The sequence below is a fragment of the Nannobrachium achirus genome (genome assembly GCF_963921795.1).
Source record: "Nannobrachium achirus genome assembly, chromosome: 16".
In the NCBI taxonomy this organism is placed as follows: Eukaryota; Metazoa; Chordata; class Actinopteri; order Myctophiformes; family Myctophidae; genus Nannobrachium; species Nannobrachium achirus.
Window position 1 is genome coordinate 47,233,395 of NC_137823.1, and position 26,769 is coordinate 47,260,163.

The 26,769-nt window shown below is 43.4% G+C and overlaps 1 protein-coding gene across 1 annotated transcript; it reads left to right on the forward strand.

Moving 5' to 3' along the window:
• Window positions 1-9,524: 9,524 nt before the first annotated feature.
• Window positions 9,525-26,478, forward strand: LOC308301083 (apolipoprotein B-100-like; the record flags this gene model as incomplete). The annotated part of the gene is made up of 27 exons (XM_080744981.1): window positions 9,525-9,576; window positions 10,075-10,187; window positions 10,319-10,464; window positions 11,363-11,510; window positions 11,679-11,831; window positions 11,959-12,083; window positions 12,195-12,280; window positions 12,375-12,822; window positions 12,940-13,054; window positions 13,147-13,293; window positions 13,386-13,597; window positions 13,720-13,915; window positions 14,022-14,201; window positions 14,315-14,518; window positions 14,615-14,782; window positions 14,881-15,086; window positions 15,178-15,357; window positions 15,474-15,592; window positions 15,969-16,173; window positions 17,920-18,092; window positions 18,315-18,478; window positions 18,565-18,674; window positions 18,801-19,165; window positions 19,267-24,657; window positions 24,776-24,881; window positions 24,972-25,158; window positions 25,477-26,478. 27 exons carry the CDS (start codon window positions 9,525-9,527, stop codon window positions 26,476-26,478), a joined length of 10,701 nt encoding a protein of 3,566 aa, XP_080601107.1.
• Between the last annotated feature and the right edge of the window lie 291 nt (window positions 26,479-26,769).

Genomic DNA, 26,769 nt, shown 5'->3' on the forward strand with positions numbered 1-26,769 from the left:
ATATGATGATGACATGATGATGACATGCCTACAAAAGGCATGATGTCATAAATGATGATGACAGACAGGGGGTCTGGCACAACCAGGTTGACCTGGTCTAGTTAATAAGGACTTACTGTAAGTTGTCACTTTTTGGCCATCCTCTTATCTGACTGAAATAATACCTCTGGTTACAATTGGGTCAGCGTGCAACAGCGCACACCAGAAGCGTAATGTTCTCTTTCTCTTTTACACTGCTATCCGTTTTGCTGCATATACTTATTTCAAAACACACCACTGCACTCGATATTCCTGTCAACTGGCATCCTGTCTCAATGTTCATGCTACAAAACCGTCCTTGATTTGTCCTTGACCGTTTCTTACAAACTATGTGTGCACTATATTCTGTTAAAAGGTCCCAAAACATATTAATACCAACCATGTTAGGTCTGTCATTCAAGTCTGCTGCAGCCAAAGCAATTTGGAAAACAAAATGGAAGCTCTAAGTGGACAAATGTTATCCCCAATTCAGTTGCTTATGTCTTACTGCTTGTGTACACTTGTTTTGTTGTTGTATTTCGTTGTTCTTTCGTCTACTAGCTACATCACTGGTTCTCAACCTGTGGATCGGGACCCAGGGGGGTCCCAAAAATATTTTGGGGGGTCCCCAGATGATTACGGTAACTGCAACTTTGTTTTCTCAACAGTAAACAAACCAACATAAAGATTAAGTGTATAGAGGGTATTTGCACATTTCTAAAGTGACAATTTAAGGACTTTTTAATACCTCTAAAATGACAAATTAAATATTGGCCAAATATTATAGATAAATAGATAGATAGATAGATAGATAGATAGATAGATAGATAGATAGATAGATATAGATACCTTTATTATCCCACGGGGGAAATTCAGTTGCCCAGACGCAGCACAGCAGTTAAGGTTACAAGTTACAGAGAAGTAAGAAAAAGAAAAAGAGTACTGTAGCGTACAGTCCAAAGAGCAAGCACGAAAAAAAGATAAATAAAACAAAGTGTCGAAAGCTATTGCAAAAAAAAGAAGAAGAATATATACATGAAGTGACCCATGAAACATTCAACGCTCATAAGTGACACGTCGCACACACAAAAAAGCTATACTCAAAGCATAACTTAACAAACAGTGCCAAAAAAAAAGAAAAAGTGCACATAACAGTCACTGCTAGTCAATGCAGTCATGCAACACAAGTAGCCTATCACACCGCCATATCAACACCGCAATAGTACACAGTACAACCAACACAACCCAATAGTGCAGGGCCAGAAAATAAGTGACCAAAGTCAGTGCAAATAAGTCAAGAATATATATATACTAGAAGTTCGCGGCCCTTCAGGCCGCTCACGTCTAGAGATCGCGCCCGCTTTGCGGGCGCTCACAGCTAAATTGCAGCAGTGTTCCAACTGATATGGGCATATATGGAGATCTGTATCTGTCAGTCCTTTCACACTGCCAGAGAAACATAAGCATATATGCTAATGGAGAAACATAAGCATATACAGTGTATAGTATATGCTTATGTGAGAAATATGTTTGCGTCAGCAAAATAAGCAAACTTTCATTTTGGGAGGATTGCTCCCCCAAAAATCATGTTTTGGCATGAAACGGTTGCATTTTGTGCATTTGTGGCACGCCCTGCTTCTGGGAATTCGTTGAGCATACAACCCTTGACATGTGATTCAAATTTAGTCTTGACTGGATGTTTTGTTTGTGATTTTTGGCCTTTTCTGATAAATAGGCCCCTCCCACTAACTTTGGAAGCATATTACAGGTGAACAATATGGACTATGAAAATTGCCGCTTGAATATGTTTATTGCATGGGTCCAGAGAACATGTGTACCGATTTTGGCGAGATTTGGAGGAAATATGTCGAAAAGGAGCAAAAAGTGTGTTTTGAAGAAAATTTACAATGGCGGAAAATCTGTCCTGATGCAAATGGGTGTGGCCTATGTGGGGACATGTGTCATGTCAGGAATCCTGGGGAAAATACATTTTGATTTTCCGACCTATGGTTAAAGAGTTATAGGGCAAAATGTGAAGTGGGCTGTTATAGCACCACCATGAGGCTGACCGTAATTATTATGAATCTCCCCTCTAAGTTATGCATTTTGAAAACATGACATTTACTTTATTACTATTCAAACCCCTCAGGTAGAGGAAAGCTTGCTCTGTGTTGGCTTGGTGTGTTAAAATAAGGTATGATGTTAATGCGCAAGAGCGACAGGTAAATGCCACTAATGTAGATTTTGAAGTGAAGCACACCGCCAGAGTTCTATATCTATGTATCTATGTGTCTGTCTATCTATGTATGTTAGTAGGGCAGGAGAGAGGGGTCTACCAGCACCCCAGTGACATGTTTTCGAAACCTGTTTTTTTTGGACCGTTATGATGTCTAGTTATGATTTCTGCTTGTTGCCGTCGCCAACTAATGTCCCATGGGTTCATTTTTAACCTTTTCTCACAACTATTCCCGATCTGAACCATACAATGGTCATAACAGAAAATGCCATAACGCTTGATGTAAACAACCTACAGGGACAAATGAACACACTTTTCTATATGATTTTGACCCAGGGAATTCATTAAAGTGGTTATTTTTAACATTTATGCACATCTTGACCCTATTTCAGGACAGAAACGGTGAAAAATAACCCAAAAATGTTCAAAACACGTCTATACTTCTCTTTGTACAGATAAATTAAGGTGTATTCTTTTGATACCACAGGTTTTTTAGGACCCTTATGATGTCTAGTTATGATTTCTGCTTGTTGCCGTGGTCAACTAATGTCCCATGGGGTTCATTTTTAACCTTTTCTCACATATCCCCAATTAGTGTGGGGATTTAGGGGAGCAAATGCTAATTTCGTGCAATTTTGACTTAAAGCGCAAAATTTTGCACAGATGTAGCCCAGGGCTTGCTCTAATGATTTAGCTAGGGCGCCCGAGTCTGCGACCTTCGGGGTCTCCACAGCGGTCAAATCAAGTTGGGCTTCCATTGACTTTCTATACAGGAGGAAAATACCCAGAAAAAGATTTTTTTTCTGGGTATTTAAGGAGGATCTGAGGGGTCTAACTAGGGGTTTGTCATGATGCTGAATCCATTGCAGGCATTTGTTTTGCACAAAAAACATTCTGTGGGCTAGAAATGGCCTCAGAAAACAATACACGTATGGGTGAGTATTCATGTTAGTCGGAGGCCTTAGGGTTTTTTTTTCTTGTGCTAATCAGTCTAAAAGTTCAAAATTTTGCACAGATGTAGCTCAGGGCATGTTCTAATGATTTAGCTAGGGCGCCCGAGTCTGCGACCTTCGGGGTCGCCACAGCACCCACACAACTCTGAAAAGTGATGACTCATCACTTTTCATCACTAAAGTCGATGGGAGCCCAACTTGATTTGGCCGCTGTGGCAACCCCGAATGTCGCAGACTCGGGCGCCCTAGTTAAATCATTAGAGCATGCCCTGAGCTACATCTGTGCAAAATCTTGAACTTTTAGACTGATTAGCACGAGAAAAAAAAACCCTAAGGCCTCCGACTAACATTAATACTCACCCATACGTGTATTGTTTTCTAAGGCCATTTCTAGCCCACTGAATGTTTTTTGTGTAAAACAAATGCCTGCAATGGATTCAGCATCATGACAAACCCCTAGTTAGACCCCTCAGATCCTCCTTAAATACCCAGAAAAAAAATCTTTTTCTGGGTATTTTCCTCTTGTATAGAAAGTCAATGGAAGCCCAACTTGATTTGACCGCTGTGGAGACCCCGAAGGTCGCAGACTCGGGCGGCCAAGCTAAATCATTAGAGCAAGCCCTGGGCTACATCTGTGCAAAATTTCGCGCTTTAAGTCAAAATTGCACGAATTTAGCATTTGCTCCCCTAAATCCCCACACTAATTGTGGATATGTGAGAAAAGGTTAAAAATTAACCCCATGGGACATTAGTTGACCACGGCAACAAGCAGAAATCATAACTAGACATCATAAGGGTCCTAAAAAACCTGTGGTATCAAAAGAATACACCTTAATTCATCTGTACAAAGAGAAGTATAGACGTGTTTTGAACATTTTTGGGTTATTATTCGCCGTTTCTGTCCTGAAATAGGGTCAAGATGTGCTTAAATGTAAAAAATAACCACTTTAATGAATTCCCTGGGTCAAAATCATATAGAAAAGTGTGTTCATTTGTCCCTGTAGGTTGTTTACATCAAGCGTTATGGCATTTTCTGTTATGACCATTGTATGGTTCAGATTGGGAATAGTTGTGAGAAAAGGTTAAAAATGAACCCCATGGGACATTAGTTGGCGACGGCAACAAGCAGAAATCATAACTAGACATCATAACGGTCCAAAAAAAACAGGTTTCGAAAACATGTCATTGGGGTGCTGGTAGACCCCTCTCTCCTGCCCTACTATGTATCTATCTAGCTACTGGGCAAAATGTGTAGGAACAGTGTCCAAAAATGTGTTAGAAAAAATTTGAGGGTTCCTGATATGAACAGAACCACTGTTCCATGGTGTATTCCTAGCAGCATGTAAAACAAAAGCACCTGATGGAGTTACAGTTGACTCATTTATTTCCTATGCAATCAATCAATCAATCAATCAATCTCTCTGGAAGAAGTTGCACGTGACTTCTGCAGCAGCACTGAGGCGCTCCAACGACCACTCTGACAAGCTAAATGATGGGTGCAGTAAATGTATTTGTCTGCATACAGCCCAATGAGCCCATAATATTAACATCGTAACAGTGCCCGTCATTTCAGCTGATATGGTAGCCCAAATTACCTGAAAACTGCTAATCAAGAAAATGTGTGACAGCTGTTTCAAAAGTTGTAGGATCAAAACGAATTTATTTTATTACATAAATTTAACTCTCTCTCTATTCGGTAACACTTCCCAACGTTAGGTATCAAGTAAAAGTACAAAAGTATCGCTACCAACATACCATGCTTGTTAACGGACTACACAAACACACACGCGTGTCTGGTCAAACATCGCATGCATAATCTACTCTTTATGGAGGGAAGCAATGTTTTGTTGAGAACATGGAGAACTGACACACACGCGTGGCTTAAATAAGTCATTTTTCTGCTGTAAGCTGCATTTTTAAGGTTGTCATTGCAGAAAGGGTAAAGTAGAAGGTTTAAAACACGCTATTCCTATCATATTCCAATGGCAGTGTGTGTCCCTGTGTAGTGATTGGTGTGAAGCAGAACAGCTCCGCTCTGTCTCTCTACTCTCTCTACTCTCCACCCCCCCATCCTCCCCCCATCTCTGTTGCTTGCAGCTGCAGCTTGCAGGCAGTTACTGAGTTGGAGTGCGTTGTGTTTACGCCCTTTTGTGACGCAGATCGCGTCGCCGGTCAAAGTTGGCTCATTCCGTCAGGAGTGGCTGCTCTGCGTGAGGCAAATTTTGTTAAATAGAAATAAATGCGGTTCAAAGAGTGGCATGTTTAAAATGTGGACATTTTAAAATTTTCACGTTTGTTCGACGTGGTGGCTATGTTTGTGAGAGGTGTTTGTGGGAATATGTAGCTAAACATTCTGGTTTAGGATTGCCTCCAAGTGCTCCGATATAGATGCTTGATATATATATATATTTTTTTTCTTCTTTTTTTTCCCTTCCTTTTTGAGCGGTGGTCACGCCGCTCCTATACGTGGCCGTGTGTGTAGATGTGTATGCGTGTATGCGTGTATGTATACGTGTATGTGGGTGGGTCTGTATGTAGCCTACAGTACCTTTTATGACCACACATGTTAAGGGAGGGGCGCTGTTTTCAGGCCAGGCCAGGCCAGGCACACACACACACGCACGCACACACACACACACACACACACACACACACACACACACACACACACACACACACACACACACACACAGGGGGGAAGGGGGGAGGGGGGGGGGGGGGGTTGGTGGGTAAGAGGGTGCTGTTGAGACTAGCCTGGGGGGGGGGGGGGGGTGACAGAATTCATAGATCTAGAACACATAGAATTCATAGATATAGAACACAGAATATGTACAGTACAGTACAGTTAGGTACAGTATACAGTACAGTAAAGTACAGTAAGGTAATACGCAGTTATTACTGTTGTTTGAGCACGCCCGAGTTTTTTCTAAACTTTTAGTAAACCACGGGTGTGATTTTTAAGCAATAATGGGAGCCACAGCAAGACGCCACAGCAACCCTCTCAGGGAAAAGTACGTTAGAGGTCAGAGTCAGTACAACTTTTGTTCCAGTAGTGCAAGGTAACAGTTGTCCTAGGTAATCCTATTAGGCCTAGGCAAGCGACCATCATGAGTCTCGTTGTATTGCTTGAGAGCGACCGGCACAAAGGACTTTCCAAGTCTTTCGCACCTCCGTCCTGGGTAGCGGAAACGGTTGTTTCCTCTCATACTCCAGTAACCAAAGATCTCAGGGTAGGGGGGATGGGAGGAGTTCTCCAAGATGGCGACCAGCTTCCTAGCTGTAAGCACCCTGGCTATTTCCTCCACCCCCTGTAAGGAGGACAGTTTACCGTTTACAGTTTAGGCATTTAGCAGACGCTTTTAATCCAAAGCGACTTACAATAAGCAAATAAACATCACAATAATAAACAAGATTAAGTGTCAGTACATCAACAGCAATATAACAAATGTGAATGAATATATATATAGAAAAAAAAACTATATAATCCGTAAAAAAAAGGTTTCTAACAACCTAAAAACAAATGCTAACTAGCTTCATGTATGGTCATTGATTTTTCCAGTAGTGCTAAGGGTTTAGGTGGAGTCTGAAAAGGTGAGTCTTCAGTCCTCGGCGAAAGCTAGCGAGTGAGTCCGTTGTTCTAAGTGCGACAGGGTGTTTATTCCACAACTTGGGGGCCAGGAGGGCAAACTGTCTCGGACGAGTGGATTTTTGCCCTGGGGTTTTTAGCGAGGGTTCTGTCAACATCCCTGTGTTGGTTGATCTAAGTGCACGGGTGGGGGTGTAGGGGTTGATCAGGTTTTGGAGGTATGGAGGAGCCATACCTTTGGCTGCTTTGTATGGACCCAACGACAGAGCCCGCCTTCCTCACCAGTCTGTTGAGGTTGGCAGTGTCACCCGCTCTGTTGTTGCCCCCCCAGCAAGATATTCCAAAAAAGAGAACACTAGCCATAACTGACTGGTAGAACATCTGAAGCATCTTGTTGCACACGCCAAACGATCTCAGTCTTCTCAGGAGGAACAGCCTGCTCTTCCCCTTGCTGAGGATCGCCTCAGCGTTGTCAGACCAGTCCAAAGAGCTGTTCAGGTGCATTCCAAGGAATTTGTAGTTGTCCACAAACTCCACCACCTCTCCGTTTATGGTGCTAGGCACCGGGGGAACACGATTAGTCGTACGAAAGTCCACGACCATCATCATCATCACATCATTATAGGCAGTAATTGTGAAAATAGATGATCTACAATACATGCTCACAAGGCCTTGTTATGAGCATGTAGATCTGCTATTTTCGCAAAAGAACCGTATACAAAATCTAATATATATACATGTATATATACACAATATACTCTTGTGAAAAATATGATTATTTGGGGGTCGTGGCCTGAAAAGGTATGAGAACCACTGAACTACATGGCAGATAATTGTGTGCTAGATTGCATGTGATTTATGTAATGCTTGTCACATGTAATGCTTGCCGTATAATCTCTCAAAACATTTTCTTCCTGCATTTTGACATTTCTTGTTATCCTCTTCCTCAAAAGGCTTTGCCTTATGCCAGGCTGCCATTGTAAAGAACAATGATTTCCTAATTAATTCCCAGGTAAAATAAATGTAAAATAAAATAAAGTATATGTAAATAATAATATTGTAAATTTTAATTTACAATGAACTTGTACTTGTATGTGGCCTGCAGTTTTTTGTTAGGATTATCAAGAGTTTGATTTAATACCAAATGACACATGACAATGATAATAATTATTCACGCAACACGTGCCATGTCAAAGAACATGAAAAAGAACTTGATGTAAGCAAGATCATTCATACACGTAAGGACAGAGACAGTCCAATAGTCCTGATGATAACAAACAGAAGTTCAATGTAATTACTCCTTATCAATGCCCGGGGGCAGTTTCTGGGTTGCTCATTCATTCATTTAAATAATGTTTTTCACAGTCTGATTTTACTTGATGATTCTGAATATCACCATATACTAAGTAAATTCGGAGAACCGGTTTTAGGGGGAGTGGTAATTTGTTGAATTTATGCAACAGAATCATTTTATGGTCTTTATCCTTTCCCATGGACCTTCTGTACACAGAGGGCCACATACATCATAGGGTTTGGCCTTTGGTTTATGCCATATACCTGTATATTCAAAGTACAATCATCTTGCATTGCCCATTGCCTAGAAGCTGCCTAGATTTTAGTACAACCCGTGCAATACATGAAGTGCACCAATTTATTCCCACAATTTGTTCATCTCCCTAGTGACGTATAGACCAATGCATCAATATAGAAATTATTTACAAAGATCACTGGTGTTCCTTTGACACAAAGCCAGTGTTATGGATGCATGGATTGAACCCAAACAGCCACCCACTTCCTGAGAATACAAGAACGCTATTAATAGCTCTGCCCAAAACACGCTCGCCCCGGGTCAAACCGGCGACCTCGGCACGGTCGCCACCAGGTATATTCCTAAACATGTACTCATTAAAATTATGCCTAAAACTAACATTGTTTGAAAACTCAACTCAGCAACACTATGCCTAACCCTAAATGTATTCCTAACCCAACCTCAGTAACATGAATACAAGAATTCAAGAACCGCTGGGGGCGAGCGGTCCTTGAAATAAATAAATGGGGGTGAATGTGTTTTAGGGTGAGGTTTCCGGTTACCCTTCCTTGGCCACTGCCACTGTACTCATTGCATGTAGTTGTCTACAGGCCGGGACTCTCAGGAGGAGTTTACAGAGGAGTTGCCCTCTGTAAATGGCAAAGAATAATGCTAAAATTGCACAATACATTCATAATAGCTGAGTCTGACTTCCTGTTTGATTTAACAATAAGGCTGTATTTTTGGTTTGTTTTTAAGTCTGGGCAGGGTATATCTGCCTACCAAATGATACTATACTTCTAGGTCAAATGCAAGTGTGGGGCTTCATTACTACAGGGCCTTTGCATTTGGTACTTGGGTATCCCCTGCCATTTGTGCACTATACTATGATTTATTATGCCTTGTTGTTTCATTTTGAAATGGAAGCCTATATACATTTTAGTCTTAGCTGTACACAATAATGCTGTTTGAACATAATATGTGCAGCTTTCACAGAAAAATGAAACTTATGAAACTCCTTGCCTTTGTCCCTCCACATATGGAGAGGACTTTGGAGCTGTAACAGTACTGTCTGTACAGTAACTTTCCACCTCCCCTTCATATGGAACACCATGGGTATAAAAGAGCTCTGCTAGCACCAGGGCCTCAGTCTCGTCTGAGTACTCGCCAATCCCTAAAGGAGAGAGCTTCAACGAACCCATTATGGGGGACGCAAAGCTCTGCCTGCTGCTTTTAAGCACACTTGCCTTGGCTTGTAAGTATTTTTGTAATATATACATCAATGCAATGTAATGTTTATATATTATTAATTGTTAAACGTTTAATAATTGTTTACGTTTTCATACTTAGAACATACTATGAAATCATTTAGATATGGATTTTAGTTGTGCTTTTCTAAATAGTGATGTAGTAAAATGGAAAACCGTGACAAATTCTAACTCTGTATAACAACATTTATTGAACAGATATTTGACTTGATTGTAATTTATTGTTTTTCTTATAGATGCCCAAGAGGAGGGATCATGCCTGTGTAAGTTAAAATATTTTCTTGAATATGTGTCAACCTAGACTTTATAATGAAGTGAATTTAGAACAGTACAAATAATAATTACATTTGCAATCACACAACCATGGATAACCACAATATATTTCATTTTTCCCCAACATGTTAGACCAAATCTATTGCTGTGTAATTACTTTCTACACTGTCAGTGTGCTAACGGTTATTTTAAATCATAATATCTTTTAACAGTGAATAAAAGGTACAAGGCCTTCAACAAATATGAATATTTCTATGAGGCTGAATCCCTGAATGCCATCAACGGTGCATCCAATCTTCGCAATGGACCCAAGGGCTCTTGCAAGGTACATTACATGCCACGCCAATGGGAAATAAGACTCACTTTTATTTTCCAAAATGTTGTACCCATTTTAGTTTGCATGTCAGTACAGTATTTCAGCATAATATCCTAAAAGCTAAAATGACACCTACACAGGTCGAGATTGAAGTGCCCCAGATGTGCAACTACATCGTCCGCACCACAGGCTGTAGCCTGAGTGAGGTGGTCGACATGGATGCAGAAGGCAATGCTGTGGTGGTCCCTGCACCCAGCTCTGAGGCCTTTGCTGCTGAAATGGAGAAGTAAGTGCCAGTGTAGCCCCCACAGTTAGTATAGCCATAAGCCAGCGACAACAGCCCTGCTAATCAGGCTCAGCCCTATTAGCACGACTGGTTGTGCGTTGGTCTGGTGAGTGGGAGTCCCGGTTTCAATCCCCGCTTCCGTGCATCACTACAATCTGGCGTTGTCGGCAGGATGAGGAGCGTGGTATTCTCGCGTGAGGGACATGAGGGATGTTGTGTGCGGTGGTCCGCGGCGTGAAGCGAGAGGGTGCGCTATAAAGATCGGGGGGGTGATTGTAGCCCCCACAGTATAGCCATGAACCAGCGACAACAACCAGTCGTGCTAATAGGGCTGAGCATCGGGCTCAGCCCTATTAGCACGACTGGTTGTGCGTTGGTCTGACAAGTGGAATCCCGTGTTCAATCCCCACTTCCGCGCATCACTACACCAGCAGCACATAACCTTTTTTTGAGCGGTGGTAAACCGCTCCTAAGAGTGGCTGTGCGTGTGTCGGTAGCCACATTTCCTCAGCGTTTTGCCATAGCAATGTGTTTTCCTCAGCGTTTTGCCATAGCAATATGTGTGTGTGCGTAGCCATATTACATCATATTACATCACCAATTATCTGTAGCCACTATCTGTAGCCACTTTTCCTCAGCGGTTTGCCATAGCAATGTGTTTTCCTCGGGCGTTTTGCCATAGCAATGTGCGTGTGTGTAGCCTGTATTACATCACCAATTACCAATTGAAGACGTTATGCAAGCATGACCACTACTCACTTCACATTGGGTGTGATTTCTATTTATATATACCGTAAAGGAAAACCTGTTCAAGTTCCAATAAGACTTCATGTGATAGAAAAGCACTAAAATATTTTCCAAGTTAGACTTCATAGCAAGTGCCTCTTTTTCTTCTTAGATATCCTCTGAAGGTTGTGGTTGAGGGAGAGTACGATGTCAAACTGTACCCTGAGGAAGATGAGACGACGACCATCTTGAACATCAAGAGAGGAATCATCTCTGCCCTGGCCGTGCCTCTGCTGGAGGAGGAAAAGAACAAGAACATGGTACATTAAACTGCTCTTTAATTTACTTACACAGCAGACATCCACATGTGATCATTTACTTTACATACAGTAGTATGTAACTGGTGAAAGTATTACTTCTGAAATCTGAGGAAAAATATACGAAGAATACGATGAATATAAATATTTCTCTATGATCTTGCATTTCAGCCCACCATCCATGGCAAATGCAAGACCTCCTACTCTGTCAACGCACGAGAGGACATCGCTACTGACGTCAGCTTCACCAGGGATCTGTCCAAATGTGACAAGTTTGTCCCCATGAGAGACCAGACCAGCCCCCTGGCTCTGATCTCTGGCATGGTGAGATATCTAAGCAGCATGGTTGTTGGCTGGCTGGCATGATTATGAAATAAAAAGCATTCATTGCTGGCATGCACCCTGAATTTCACAAAAATGATAAGTAATACAAATAATTATCTACTTGCAGCACTACCCTCTTGCCCAGCTGGTCAGGAGCTCCCAGATCTGCAACTACAAGTTTGACAATGAGAACATGCACATGACCTCTGGTGCCTGCACTGAGAACCACATCCTGATTCCTTTCTCTCACAAGTAAGTCAACCATGTATACGGTTATCTCATGCTATACATGATTTTGTATGTGTATGGATATCCCTTGTACATACCTTTATTAGGTCTTATTCAATTGTTATCTGCCAATAGGGGACAATATGGTGTTACCAACGTGGGCAAGCAGTCTCTGACTTTGCTGGGAGTTTCTGCTCAGGAGGAAGGAGTTTTTGAGTTTGGTAAGGAGCTCTTTGAATTTGCTATTTGTATAGAGGGATGTTTTTTTATTGAAATGGACAATGACATTTCAACTGTACTCTCTGTTTACAATAGATGCAGCCAATGTCAAGGGTCTGAACATGGAGACTCCTCTTGACAGGAATGTTATCCAGGATAAGGATGCTGGTCTGGCTCTCCTGAGAGAACTGGCTAATCTGCCTGAGACCGAGGGCGAGAAGAGGGCCCACCTCTTCCACATCCTGGTGGATGTGGTCCGTGAATGGAAGATCGAGACCCTGAGCTCTGCCATTCCCGAGGCTCTTGAGGTGTCCCGTTCACTGAGCTACCAGGTTCTGTCCCAGTGCGGTACCCCTGAGTGTAGCAGTGCCATCATGCAGATCCTGAGGACCTACGACAGCTCTGCTGTTGAGGTTGATGCCACCGTGTTTGGTCTTGGACTGGTGTCCAACCCCTCTGCCCTCCTGATCAACGACATGCTGGAGATGGCTCAGTACAAGCCCAGCAAGACCATCATGTATGCCCTCAGCAATGTTGTCAAGAGGTGAGCAACCGCAACTTGAATACTTACTCTGCTCTAGAAAATTTAAATCCAAATTGTTACAGAGTAGACAACTCAACTGCCACATTAATATTCAATACGATGTGATTTCCTTAACAGGTTCTACAAAGCCGAAGGCAAACTGACCCCTGAAATCCATGCTGTTGCTCGTTTCATGGGCTCCCAGCTGGGTGACTGCACTGGTGACAATGACCACACCTTCATGACTCTGAGGGTGAGTGGTTGTCTAATGGATTTATACTTAATACAATGAAAGATAGCCTAATAGATGACAAAATAAACTCATCAATGGTTTCATGACTTTAGGTTATTGGAAACATGGCTGCAGCCATGGGTGCTGCCAGCCCTGCCCTGAGGACTGCTGTGATCGAGTGTGTGAACCAGCCTGCTGCATCCCTTGCTGTTCAGCAAGCTGCCATCCAGGCCTACAGGCTGACCCCTGTCCCAGAGGAGGCAAGTCAACTGTTTTCACAGTTACTTTTGGTATACTTCACAGAAGACAATTATGTTTTGAATCTAATGATGAATGTATTTCTCTGTCACAGGGCAGAGAGGTTCTCATGCAGGTTCTTCTGGACAGTGCCAGCCCCCTGCAGAAGCGCGTTGCTGCCTACCTGGTGCTCATGAAAGACCCCCAGCCAAGCGAACTCGCCCAGCTGGCTGCTGCCCTGCCTAATGAACCTGACCAGCAAGCCAGGAGCTTTGTCATCTCCCACATTACCAACATCTTGTCTTCAACTGAGCCAGCGACCCAGGAGTAAGTAAAGCATTTTAATATTATGGAGCATGAGCTGTTAAAATATATGTGGAGAAGAGGATTTCATCCTATTTATGCTATTTAATGCTTACCTCTAATTAGTACATCAATCTTTCTTATAGGCTGAGACAGAAGATTCTCGATGCCCTGCAGGGTAATGAGATCGGAACTGTCATGGACCCAACCAAGTTCTCCCGCAACTACAAGGCTGGATCTGTGGAAGGAAACATGATCTTTGAGGGTGCCAGCTATCTGCCCAAGGAGGTCATGCTTGAGATGACCCTGAAAGCCTTTGGCTTTGACATTGACATGATGGAGGTAGATAAAACCCAGTCTTTCCTTGTAAGATATAATGATGAATTGCTCAATTATTCAAACTTAACTATCAATTGTCACACTAAAATGTTTATTCTTAAATTTCCAGATCGGCATGGAGGGCACCGGACTCGAGCCAACTGTTGAGGCCCTGTTTGGAGAGAACGGCTTCTTCCCAGACACAGTGCTGAAGACAATGTACTTTGTCTCTGACAAAATGCCCCAGGAGGTCAGCCTGGTCCTGAAGAACCTGCTTCCCGCTCTCAGGAACGACAGAAAAAAGAGACAGGTAAGTCACAAAGGTGTTTGGATGTTTGATAATTTATAATTACTTTGAATTATTTCTACAAAGTACTCATAAGCAAGTAAGCAACCAACCATCTCCATGTTTTATATCTTCAGACCACCCAGAACATCATGAGAGAAATCGGACGCAACCTTAACAAACTGGTGAACGAACTGAAAGCCCAGCAGACCCCTGAGGCTATGGTTTATCTGAGACTTCTTGGAAATGAGCTGGGATACCTCAAGACCAGTGACATGGAGGCGATGGCCTACTCTGCTGCCATGATGATTGATAACATGCTCAAGATGCTCCCCATGGATGTACGTTAAAATAAATTCTATACTATAAAGAATTAGCTGATTTACTTAGTGATATTTGACACAGTTGAACTGACCTGCTTCTTTATTTTCTGACAGTTGATGAAGGGACTGATGACCAAAGCTGACAATGAAGTCTTCGCTCATTACATCTTCATGGACAATGAATTCTTCCTGCCCACTGCTACTGGTGTGCCTCTGAGGATGAAATTGTCTGGAACTTTCACTCCTGGTATCAAGGGTGGACTCAACATTGCTCGTGACATGGTAAAAATCTCATTTTCACAAAGATGAATTATAATGAAATATTCCATACAGTATCTCTCTCATAACCCATCACTGGCTGTCCACTTATTTCCCTCTAGAGCGAGATTGCCTTCATGCCTTCAGCTGGCATTGAGTTTTCGACTCAGATCGGCTCTTTCATTCCTGAGTACGTCAACTCTGGACTGGAGATGCACACCAACATCTTCCATCAGAGCGGACTGAGCGCAAAGATCTCCATGGGAAGTGGTGAAATGAAGTTCACCATGCCTGCTCCCAAGACTCCCACCAAGCTCATCAGCATTACGTAAGCCTAAACTGACTATGTATGCAAATAGTCTATGGAATCTAAGATCTATAAATGCAACAATCCAACCTTTCTTTTTTCTTATTGACAGAAACACCTTTGTGGCTGTGAATGGTGCTGAGATTAAAACTATCCCCCCTATGGTGGAGGACAAGGTTGATGTCAGTGAGTGCACTCCCTTCTTCGCTGGAATGAAGTACTGCACTTCCCTGATGTACACTGATGCTTACAACTATGAGACCCCCTACTTCCCCTTCACCGGAGACAGCAAGTAAGATAAACCCCTGAAACTTGTAAAGTGCTAGGACAGCATTTATGAATGGAATGCCTTTAAAATGTATTTAATTTAATCTAATTGTAAAATGGCTACTATAATCTACCACTCAGGTTGGCTGTGGAGCTCCATCCTACTGGCGAGGTGACTGAATACTCTGCTACTTTCACCTATGAGCTCGTCACAGAGGATGAGAAGGTTGACACCATGAAAATGGTCCTGGCAGCAGAAGGTAACCAGATTTAGCAAATAATTATTTCAAAGCTACAAATTAATAATGTGATATAGAATTTCTCTGACATTTGAGCTCTTGATATTGTCACATACATTTATACACACACGTTTGTTGGGGCTGAAATGTGGGGCTTACAGTGCATGTACAGTTTCATCTGGAACAAGACAGAGAATATTATAGGAGCAATATACTTTTAGCAATATAGCTTTAGTCTACATACTCAAACCTAAAACAAGCAATGTATTAATACTTTTCTACTACGGCAACTTTGCAAATGAAAGCTGATCATTACGTACATAATCTACACATTTTGTCATGAAATGTATAACTCCATAAAAGTGTAAACAGCTGAAGGCATTTTAACCTTTACCAGGTGCTGGTGAGGCCACAGCAACTGTGAAGTACAACAGGAACAAGAATGTCCTCACTACTGACATCCAGATCCCTGATTACGACCTGGAGGCTGGACTCAGGCTGGGTGTTGTTGACGCCAACACCAAGGGCAATGGAGCTTACGCAGTCTCCCTTGACCTTATCAACAAGAACATCCCTCAGCTCTCCCTGGTTGCCCTTGCCAAGTAAGAAATCAAACAAAACATGATTTTTGAGCTGTGTGGAAACACAGCTTCAGTTAAGAGGTGATCTCAACGCGGGACTTACAGAGGACTTTTTGCCCGTTGGCTGTCCATGTCACATGGTAACCGAGCTAGTTTCATGATTGGGAGCGGCCCTCCAGACGATGGGGGGAAAGAACTGCATTAGGGCCAACTAGCCCTTACCCGTTCAAAGATATGAGCTCCGAAATGATGTGCAGTGTGTGGATTATGGGATGTGCACTGTGCACACAGTATATGAGGGATGGAAAGTAACTTTAACTGGTGCTTGCATGCTAATATGTAGGAGCATCAATGTAAGAAATACCCGTTCCATTTAACGGCTACAGAGATACTGTGTACCGATCTGCATGATTTTGGACAACATCTGTAACAGGGCCAGAACCACCCCCCCCCCCCCCCGCCCGCCCGCCCGCCTGCCCGCCTGCACACACACACACTCCCCCCCCCCCCCCCCGTGTGTGTGTGTGTGTGTGTGTGTGGGTTTGTGTGTGATTGTGCATGGCCTGAACAACAGCGCCCCTCCCTTAACATGTGTGGTCACAAAAGGTACCGTAGGCTAAATAGATATAGATACACCATAAAAATGCAATTATACAGCATACGATTTGTGAAAGTGACAAACGGGCTTCACAGTTATGTCAGGTGTGTTCATATGCTGATGGTGATGCGATTTCAGATCAATTGCTCCAGCCACTGAGGAGAAACGCGGTTTCAGACAGACACTCAGACAGACAGACATTCGCAAAATTATAGTATAGATAGCAGGGAGTTTACCGCTCCTCCAGACTATGGAAACCAGCTCAAAAAAGGACTGGTGTAATGAAATATTTTGTCCAGCAGGGAGCACCATTCCTTCACACTGAGGCCAGGCCAGTGGAGTGTGTGTGTGTGTGTGTGTGTGTGTGTGTGTGTGTGTGTGTGTGTGTGTGTGTGTGTGTGTGTGCGTGGCTGCGTGCCTGTGTGTGTGTGTGTGTGCGTGATAACTCACACTAACCCTAACCCTAACCCTAACGTTGCTGAAGAAAAAACAAAGATAATTCCAATTCCAAACAATGTCCATGGGGTTATAGGGACAGCACTTGTTGGCGATTTAAGGATAGCATTTTTAATTCCCTCAATAGAGTTTAAAACTACCAGTTCTACCGGAGCTAGCATTAGCCATTAGCCAAACTGTGGACAGTGTGGAGAGAGGAGGAAGGAAGCGTGTTGCCAGACTTATGGGAGAGAAACAAGCAAACTGGTATATAGTTCATAAAAAGTGCGCTCCCCTCCTTTACTGTATGGTGAATTGACAACGTAGTGTGTTTGTGTCAGCCGAGCCCAGGGACGGATTAACCCCCCGCGAGGGCCGAGCCCAGGGACGGATTAACCCCCGCGAGGGGCCCCCCTAAAAAAGCCCCCCCCTAAAAAAGGGCCCCCCCTAAAAAAAAGATTTTTTTTTCAAACTTTTTTTTTTTTTCAAAAAAAAATTTTTTCAAACTTTTTTTTTTTTTTCAAAAATGTTTTTTTTCAATTTCTTTTTTTTTCTTATGCTAAAAGAAAACAGCAAGTGAACACAGCTTAATATTGACAATTGTCAATTCTTGTTTTTGACACATTTGCCCCTTTGTTCTCCAATAATGTTAAATATGAGAAACAAATCAGTGTACTCGTATATTGTATCAATATTTGGTGGTGTGAGACAACTCATAGGTTTCCTCCTCTTAGGGTGGCGACGGTGGAGGAAGCTATGCTGCAGCTCCAGTTGCTGGTTCCCTTGATGAAGGCTGATGCCACCCTCACAGCCAATCTGAAGCGTGGTGAGACATTGGAATTTGAGCTGGCAAGTGACATCAAGCTCCCAGAGACCACCTCACTGCAGAAGATTGCCTTGAAATATGGTAGGAAATGAATATTACATTTCTCTATAATAGAATCCTCCTTTATGTGCTACTATTGCACCCAAACAGATTTCTCATTAATCACAGCTGTTAACTTGTGTTCATACCTTACACCAATTTTGCTTTCCTCATTCACTCGCCCCAAATATGAATTTATTATTTAACTTTGTTTAAACAACTGACATTATTCTATGTGAAACTAACATAAATAACTTCTTGTAGATGACAGCAAGATTGAGGCTGAGGTCAAGTCTGAGATGAACTCTGAGATCCAGAAACTGCTCCCCAATGCTGAGGCAGTTGAGAGGATTATCAATGAAGTTCTTGATATGCAGGTTGGACAGACTGACATGAAGGTCCGTCAATTCCTCGCCAAGTCTGTGGAGGTAATACCTATACCCACATAACCCTTTATCCTTCAATTCAACATGAATGGATAAGTTTAACAAATTGTACTAATGTGTCCATTTAGGCAACCAACAACTACATGGACAAATATGTTTCTGATATCCCATACATCACTTACATAAGGATTCCTGCCATGCCTGAAATTACAATGCCAGAGAAGCTTTTCTTCAATGCGTAAGTAAAGGTTTTTGGAGAAAAAAATTGAATTGCCATATTTTAATAGCCAGCCACGAGGGTATGAATGTAGCGTATGAATAAAAATATGTTCATATAATGTTATATATTCAATTATTTTGGCAGTGAGGGCAAGGCTCTTTACAACTTCAACAATGAACGCTTCCTCGTCACCATCCCTCTTGGAGGAAAGTCAACAACAGCTGACCTGAACTTCCCAGCTGCCCTGGCCACCCCAAGCCTGTCACTGCCCCAGTTTGGTCTGGAGGTTGCCTCCATGGAAATTCCTCTCCCAGAGTTGGTTGTCCCTGAGACCATTTCTGTTCCTCTCTTTGGAAAGGCTGAGGTTTCAGCTAAAGCAAGCACCAACCTGTATGAATTAGAGGTCTCTGCAGCTCTGGGCAAAGACGCTGCCGATACACCAAGCTACTCAGCCAAGTTTGAAATGGAGGGAACTTCCCCAGTGGACATCTTGTCCCTCAAGATGGAAGGTAAAATATTCTTCATGTTTATTAAATTCAGTAGTAAAAGATAATCTAAAGATTGATTTTTAAGTGTCTGAATCTCACAAATGCACTGTATTCTGTTTCAGGCTCTGGATTGTTGGTTGGCACTACATCTGATTCTCTCAAGGCCCACATGAAAGCTGCTGTGAGCCATAAACTTCTTGAAGCCAGTGTGAGCATCATGGAAGTTGGAACCTTCGCTGACACAATCAGTGTCAAGTCCAGCAGCAAGGTTGAAGCAACAAGTCCTCTTGGCCTGGTTATTGAGCTAGAACACACTGGCACAGTTGGCTTCAATGCCGAAGAGCTTTCTGCTGACAGCAACCTTGAGGGATCCATCAAAGCTGGGCCTATCTATGGCAACACCATTTCTACCCAGGCTTTCAGCATCTTCCCATTCAGGCCAGAAGCAAAGATCGACTCCACTCTGAAGATTGATACCACCATTCTTAAGGCTCAGAACACCATTGCAGCCACATTTGTCAATGGTGAGCTCAGTGTTGTGTCAAACACTAATGCTTTTGAGGATATCCTGACCCAAGCTGCAGAGCTTTCCTTCAAGGAAAACAAACTGGCCCTGACATGCGATACAAATGCTATTGTACTCGGCATGAAGGTACGCAACCAGGCTGAAGCCTCTGCTGGTGCCGAAGAAGTCATCATCAAGATGGAGACCAATGCTGACCACTCTGAAAACCGCATCTACTCCTTGCTTACTGCCACTCTTGATGTAAATGGCCTAGTTCTAAGCAGTGATGCTGCTGTGAAGCTCCTTGAGAACGAGGCTGTTCAGAAAACTACTCTGAAAATTGCCAAGGAAGGTTTGGCTGAGCTGTCCATTATCAACAAGGCTGAAGTGCGTGACATCAAGCTTGATAATGCCAACACTCTGACCATCACTCTCTCTAGCCTTGACTTCGACACCAAGGCTGAAGCAATCGTCAGTGAGTATGCTACTTATACTCATGACATCACCATTGCCCTGAAGCCCTACACCGCTTCTGCAAATGTGAACAACAACCTGAAACTGCTGGCAGCCAACATCATCAATGAGGCTCAGTTGAAGGCAGAGCTTTACAAGATGGATCTGACTGGAAGCCTGAAAGCCACCTATGGTGAAGAGGAGATCAAGCACACTTATGAGATCAATTTTGCTGATGTGACTGCCAATGCTAAGTGCAGCACTACTGGAAAGGTCTTTGGAGCCCACATGAACCAGAACACCGAACTTGAAGTTGTTGGTTTTGCTGCCAGGATCACCAATGATGCCCGCTTCAACTCTCAGCCCATGCGCTACGATCACACCATCCGCACTAGCATCATTCCTTTCGACTTCAACCTTGATGCCATGTTCAATGCTGATGGTGACCTGACCCTGTATGGCAAGCAGAGTGGCCAGCTCTATGGCAAGTTCCTTCTTAGGGCACAGCCCCTGTCTCTTGCCACCTCAAATGAATTGAGAGCCTCAGTGACCCAGCAGCTGAACAATGGATTCTCCCTTGAGACCACTGTTGATAACAAGGTGGATGCATTGCTGACTCCTCAGGAACAGAAGGCCACAATGATACTGAAATCTAAGATGAACAACCATGCCTTGAACCAGGAAATCAATGCCTACAACAATGCAGAGAGGCTTGGACTCGAGATGTCCAACACCCTCCTTACTAGCCTTCTCAACACAGAATCCAGTGAAAACCAGGAGTTTTCCATCTCTGGCTTTGTTAAATATGATAAGAGCACTGAGAGCCACATGATTATGTTGCCTTTCATTGAGAATTTCCCAGCTCTCCTTGAAGACATCAAGGTCGTTGTTGTGAGCATGGTAGAAGCACTGCAAAACTACATCAACAATGAAGACATAAAGGCTAAGATTGAGGCTATTCCTCAGTATGTGAGTGACTTTGTTTCCCAACTGAATATTGAAGGCAAAGCAGCACAGCTCAAGCAGACCCTGGTTGATTTCACCCAGGAATATGTTATCACCATTGAAGAACTGGAGGCCTCCCTGATCAACTTGAAGGTAGTTATTGAGAAATTCCTGACTGAAATTGCTTCCCGCATGCAGGACATTATTTCAGCTACCAAGGAAATGATTGCAAGTGGTACCTTGTCTGAGACTGTCATCAAGAGACTGAACCAGGAGCTGAATACCTTCCTTGATGAGTATAATATCAGGGATATGATTGTTGCCATTGTTGATGCCATTGAAGGGGTCATCAAACAGATTGACTTGCAGAAGCTAAGTGAAAGTAGCCTTTCCTTCCTTCGTGATCTGGATGTTCAGTTCGATGTTAAGGCTAAGCTAGAAATGGTTGTCAGCAAGTTGAAGGAGTTCATTGCCAGCTTTGACATTACTGAGTTTGCCGAACAGCTGAAAACATACATTTCATCCCTCAACCTGGATGCCTACATTCAAGAACTGATGGCACAGTTTCCAACAAACCTCTTTGGTACAGCAGTTGAAACTCTCAAAGAATTTTTCCAACAGTTTGACATCCTTGGAAAGGTCAACACACTCATTGCTAAACTCAGAGAGTTGATTGTGAAGTTTGAAGTTGACCAGAAGGTTGAGGCCATCTTGGAAAAGGTTGTGGAGCTCATCAAGCAGTTCAAGATTGATGAAACTGTCCAAGTTCTAGCTGACAACCTGAAGGCCATTGACATGCCAGGCAAGATCATGCAGGTACTGGAAAATGCCATCAACTATCTGAAGGCCACAGAAATTAAACAAGTGATTGAGCAAATGAATGTCTACCTTGACACCATTGTACAGCAGCTTAAATCTTTCAACTACAATGCTTTTGCTGCTGATTTCAACCAGATGATTTCTGCTTATTCCGCTCAAGTAAATGAGCTGATCAAGGCACTCGAAATCCCCCAGAAACTTGAAGCCATCAGAGAGTTTGTCAACTTTGCTCTGTCTACTGTCATGAACTACCTGGAGCAGCTGAACATGAACTACCTGCCTGTGATTTCACTCCCTGAGATCACCCTTCCAGAGATTTCATTCCCTGTCATCCCAGCAGTTCCTGTTGAGAAGCTCATTGAGACTCTCCAGATCCCTGAGTTCAAGCTGCCAAACCTCCCTACTGAGTTCATGGTGCCAGGATTTGGAAAACTGTATGGTGAGATGAGAATCAACTCCCCCATCTACACTATCAGAAATGTTGCTGAGCTACAGAGTTCTGTTGATGGTGAGAATGCTCCTCAGGTTACAGCATTCGTGACCTCCCAGGCAACATCTCCCAGCTTTGAGATCCTCAATTTCAACCTGGATTCTACAGCCCGCATTGCTGTCCCAGAGGCACGCCATGTGATTGTTGCTGAGACCCTTAAGTTTACTCACTCTGTTCTTGGACTTGAGCACCAGGCATCTGTGACTCTTAAAGACCTTTCAGCCCAGGCATCAGCTAAGACCACAGTGAAGGCCACCACTTCACCTTACACTGCTGAGCTTGTGAATGAAGCCTTCTTTGCCACTGCAGGTGGTTTGTCTGCCACTATTGACACCACATACACTCACGTCCTTAACATCCCAATGATTGGCATCACCAGTGAAACCTCCCTGACCCAAAAGGCTGTTGCACGCCAGGAGGGAACCACCATTACCCTGACTGTTGGAAATGAGGGCACTGCCAAGTTCAACTCTCATGATGGAGTCCACAAGAGTGACCTGCTCTTCATTATCAATCCCAACACTGCCAAGCTGACATTCACTAGCGATACAGACACAGCTCTTCTGAAGATGAAACAGACCCTGAATGCTGATTCTGTCACCCTCAGCTACTTCAAGTTTGATGCCCGCTCTGAGGCAGAGGGCCCAGCTGTCAAGAACAGCCTTCTGGTAGCATCTGGAAATGTCAACCTTTATGATATGAAGATTGAGCTGAAGGCGACCCATGACACAGAGCTGGTTGGCACACTCAGTGGAGTTCTGTCTAATGCACTCAACATTGTCATCCGTCCCGTTGAGGTTGTCTTTGATTTCCAGAACAAGGGAAACACCGTTCTGGGATTCACTGATGCTCTGACAGCCAAAATTGATCTCCAGAATGATTACTTCGCTACCTTCAAACCTGACACCCAAAAGATCAACACTGTTGCTCTGGCACGTCTCAATCAGTATAAACTGTCCTACAATTTCACAGTGAACAACAATGAGAAAGAGTTTGGCATCTTTGCTGATTTAGATGGTGAGACTAATCTTGACTTCCTGGCAACCCCCCTCAGCATCCCTGAGCTTAATCTGCCATTTGTTGAATTACGCACACCAGCCATCAGTGATATAAACTTGTATGAGCTTACTGGTCTGAAGAACATCTTGACCACCACAGAGCAGAATGTTGATATCGCTACCAAGATTGTTTACCAGAAGAGCAAGTATGCCCCTCTTGTTGATGTGATGGGTCTGATCCAGATTCCCTCTGTGGGTAACCTGATCACCGAGCTGTCCTTCAAGTCTGCCATTATCAACCTGAATCTTAATGCTGGACTCTACAATGAGGAGGATCTTGTGTTCCGTCTGGGAGCAACAACCGCCTCTGTGTTTGAGAGCCTGAAGGCTAAGCTTGATGGCACCACCAGCCTGACCACCAGAAGAGGAATCAAGCTGGCCAACTCCCTGTCCCTTGAGAACCCCCATATTGAGGGTACCCATGACAGCACCATCAGTGTGAATCCTGAGACCTTTGAGGCTGCTGTCTCTGTAGCTACTGTTGGCAAGATTGCCCTGCCAATCCTCAACCTGGAGGCCAACCAGAACCTGGTTGCAGACACCAAGACCAAGGCAAATGCTGTCTCCACCTTGAAGATGAAGGTTGATTTCAATGTGCCCATCATCAAGGCTGTTGGAAAGGCAGAGGCAGAACAGAGCCTGAAGCTGGAGGGAACATTTGAGGATGTGTCTATGGAAACAACCACCATGGCAAATATTGAGGGCACATTGTTTGAAGAATATCCACTTTTGGTAGCACTCAACAATGAGGCTAATCTGTACCTAAACGCTGATGGCCTGCGCTCCACATTCAAGGTCCTTGGAAACACCAGATTCAACCAGGGTGACATTAAGCTTGTGGAGATGGATCTGGATGAAAGCCTTGCTATTGAGGCCTCCCTTAGCCGTGTGTATGCAGTGCTGAAGATTGCCAGCAACAACGAGGCAAATGTTGTTGACTTCAACACCAAGGGAAAGCATATTGTCCAGGCTACCGTTGACCTTGCACCTACCTCTTCCTTGACCGCTGATATTGAGATTGATATGTCTCAGCCAAGCAGCCTGGGTGAACTCACCATCTTTGAGAAGACCATTGTTGAGCTGACAGCCCCAAAGCAGAGGATCTCTGCCAATGCCAAGATTGTAACTCCAGTGTACACCACAAGCCTAGCAGCTGAGTTGGAGGGTGATGCCCCTGTCTTCAAAGTGACATTCAAGTCCACTGCTACCTCTGTATTTGTCATCTTGGATTATGACCTTGACTGTGAGTGCCCTTTTTTGTCTTCATAAAACTAGATGCCACTGCTGTGTTCTATTAAATACATACATATTACTTATTGTTTCAAATGAGTTGTTAATTGTCAAACATTTTTCTTCCATAGCTGCCATCACTGTAAGTCTTGAAAATGCTGGCCTGAGCCTGACTGGAAAGGCTGTGTTGACCCATGCTGACCTGACCATGGATATTCAGCATGTTTTGGAAAGCAGGTAAATATTACATACTTGTTCCTAATTAAGTAATAATCTATTCATAAGGATAATCTTGTCTAAGTTTCTAATGACTATTTCTCTATTCAGTGACTCCCGCCTCACCTTGAACATGGACATCACCAGCCCCACCTTCACTGATGCAAACTTCCGCTATGCTGCGCTCACAAATGGTGTAAGTGCCTCTGTCTCCACCCCATCGACTGGCTTCCTTGGTCTTCAGTTCCAGGGCAAGGTGCCATCTCAGCTGAATGCCAGACTTTATGGCCGTTATGCTGTGAGTATTTTACATTCATATTTTGTCTGAATAATTAAACAATTTACAATTTACACATTTAGCAGACTCTCTTGTCCAGAGGGATTAGTGGTAAAATGGGAATAAGCGGAGTAAGAATGAATTTAAACAAGGTAAATAATCACATAAATAGAGTTCAGAGACAAAAGCCTAGTGCTTCAAATAAACTAGGGTAAAAACGACGACTCTGTCTCAACAACATGATATCTAAATAACTTTGACATTTATTATTTGAAACTATCATCAAATTGTGATAATTGCATCGCTTAACTTAATTTTTTCTTCTCTTCTTTTTGCCAGTCTGCCCCTGAGGATGATGTGGACATCTTCATCCTTAAAGCTTCTGCAAAGGAGGGTGATAGGATGAATCTCAAGGTTGCCTTCAACATGGAGGCCCCTGAAATCATGATCACTGGACTGAAGGAGAGGCTCCCTGCCATCGTCTCTACCCTGAATGACTTTGGTGAGAAGTATCAGCTTATTGGACACGTCACCGGACTGAAGAGTGCCATCGTCAATCTGGTTGAGGAGACTTACACCACCGTCAACAACCAGGCCCCAGAGCTCAGCCAGCTGTCCATTCTCTTCAGAAACACAGTTGTTCAGTACCAGAAGATTGTCCAGGTCTTCCTGGATACTGCTGTCAAATTCCTGAGGGAAACCCAGTTCAAGCTGCCTGGCTCTGATGAGATGACCACTCTCCCTGAGGTCCTCAAGAAGCTGACCGGCACTGTTGCCACTGTACTAGAGAAGGCCATCCAGATGATGCTTGTTAATGCTGAGCTCACTTTCAACGCCATGGTTGACATGTTGAGCAACATTCAGGTCACCATGCCCATCGGTGATGTCATGTCCGGAGCCCAGATGATCGATCAGTTTAGAGATACCGTGAAGGCCCTCCTTAACCAGGTTGTGGATCTGGTTAGGAACATGGAGAGCCTGGACATGGTCTTGGAGAAGCTGGGCGAGACCCTGAAGGTCATTGTTGACAAAGCTCAGGAGTTTGTTGATAAGAGCCTGAAGTCTGACACCCTTGATGCCGTTGCCATCTACATCAATGCTTTCTATGGCAACCTTGTCACTCTGCTGAAGAAGGTCATGGATCAGAGTTACACCGTTGTGGATATGGAGCATTTGAATAGCACCATTGATTACCTCATGGAGGTTTTCAGATCTGTGGTGGGCCTGTTGAGCAACACCGTTTCTGAATTCATGCAGAAGGCTCCCGCTGTGTTCCAGGAGTACGTGAAGGTTGAGGGAGGAAGGCTTGAGATCGACCTTCCATTCTACCTCCGCCAGTGAGCGAGTGTCATGGACTAAAACACTACCATTCTAACAAGAATGTTGGACATTTACAGAAGCTCTATTTAAAAATATACATTCCACTTGTATATGAATTTAACAACCTGTACTGTATATAACATCATCAGTCCCACTTATCTACCTTTCTGCAATATGAGTATGAAATAAAACCTGTTTACTATTTAATATTGTGTTGCTCTTTTATTGTCATCTAAAGGTCTTCCGTATTGAATCACACTATTAAAAAAGGTTCAGCTATATCCAGAGAGATATAGATTTGTTTCTGTACAT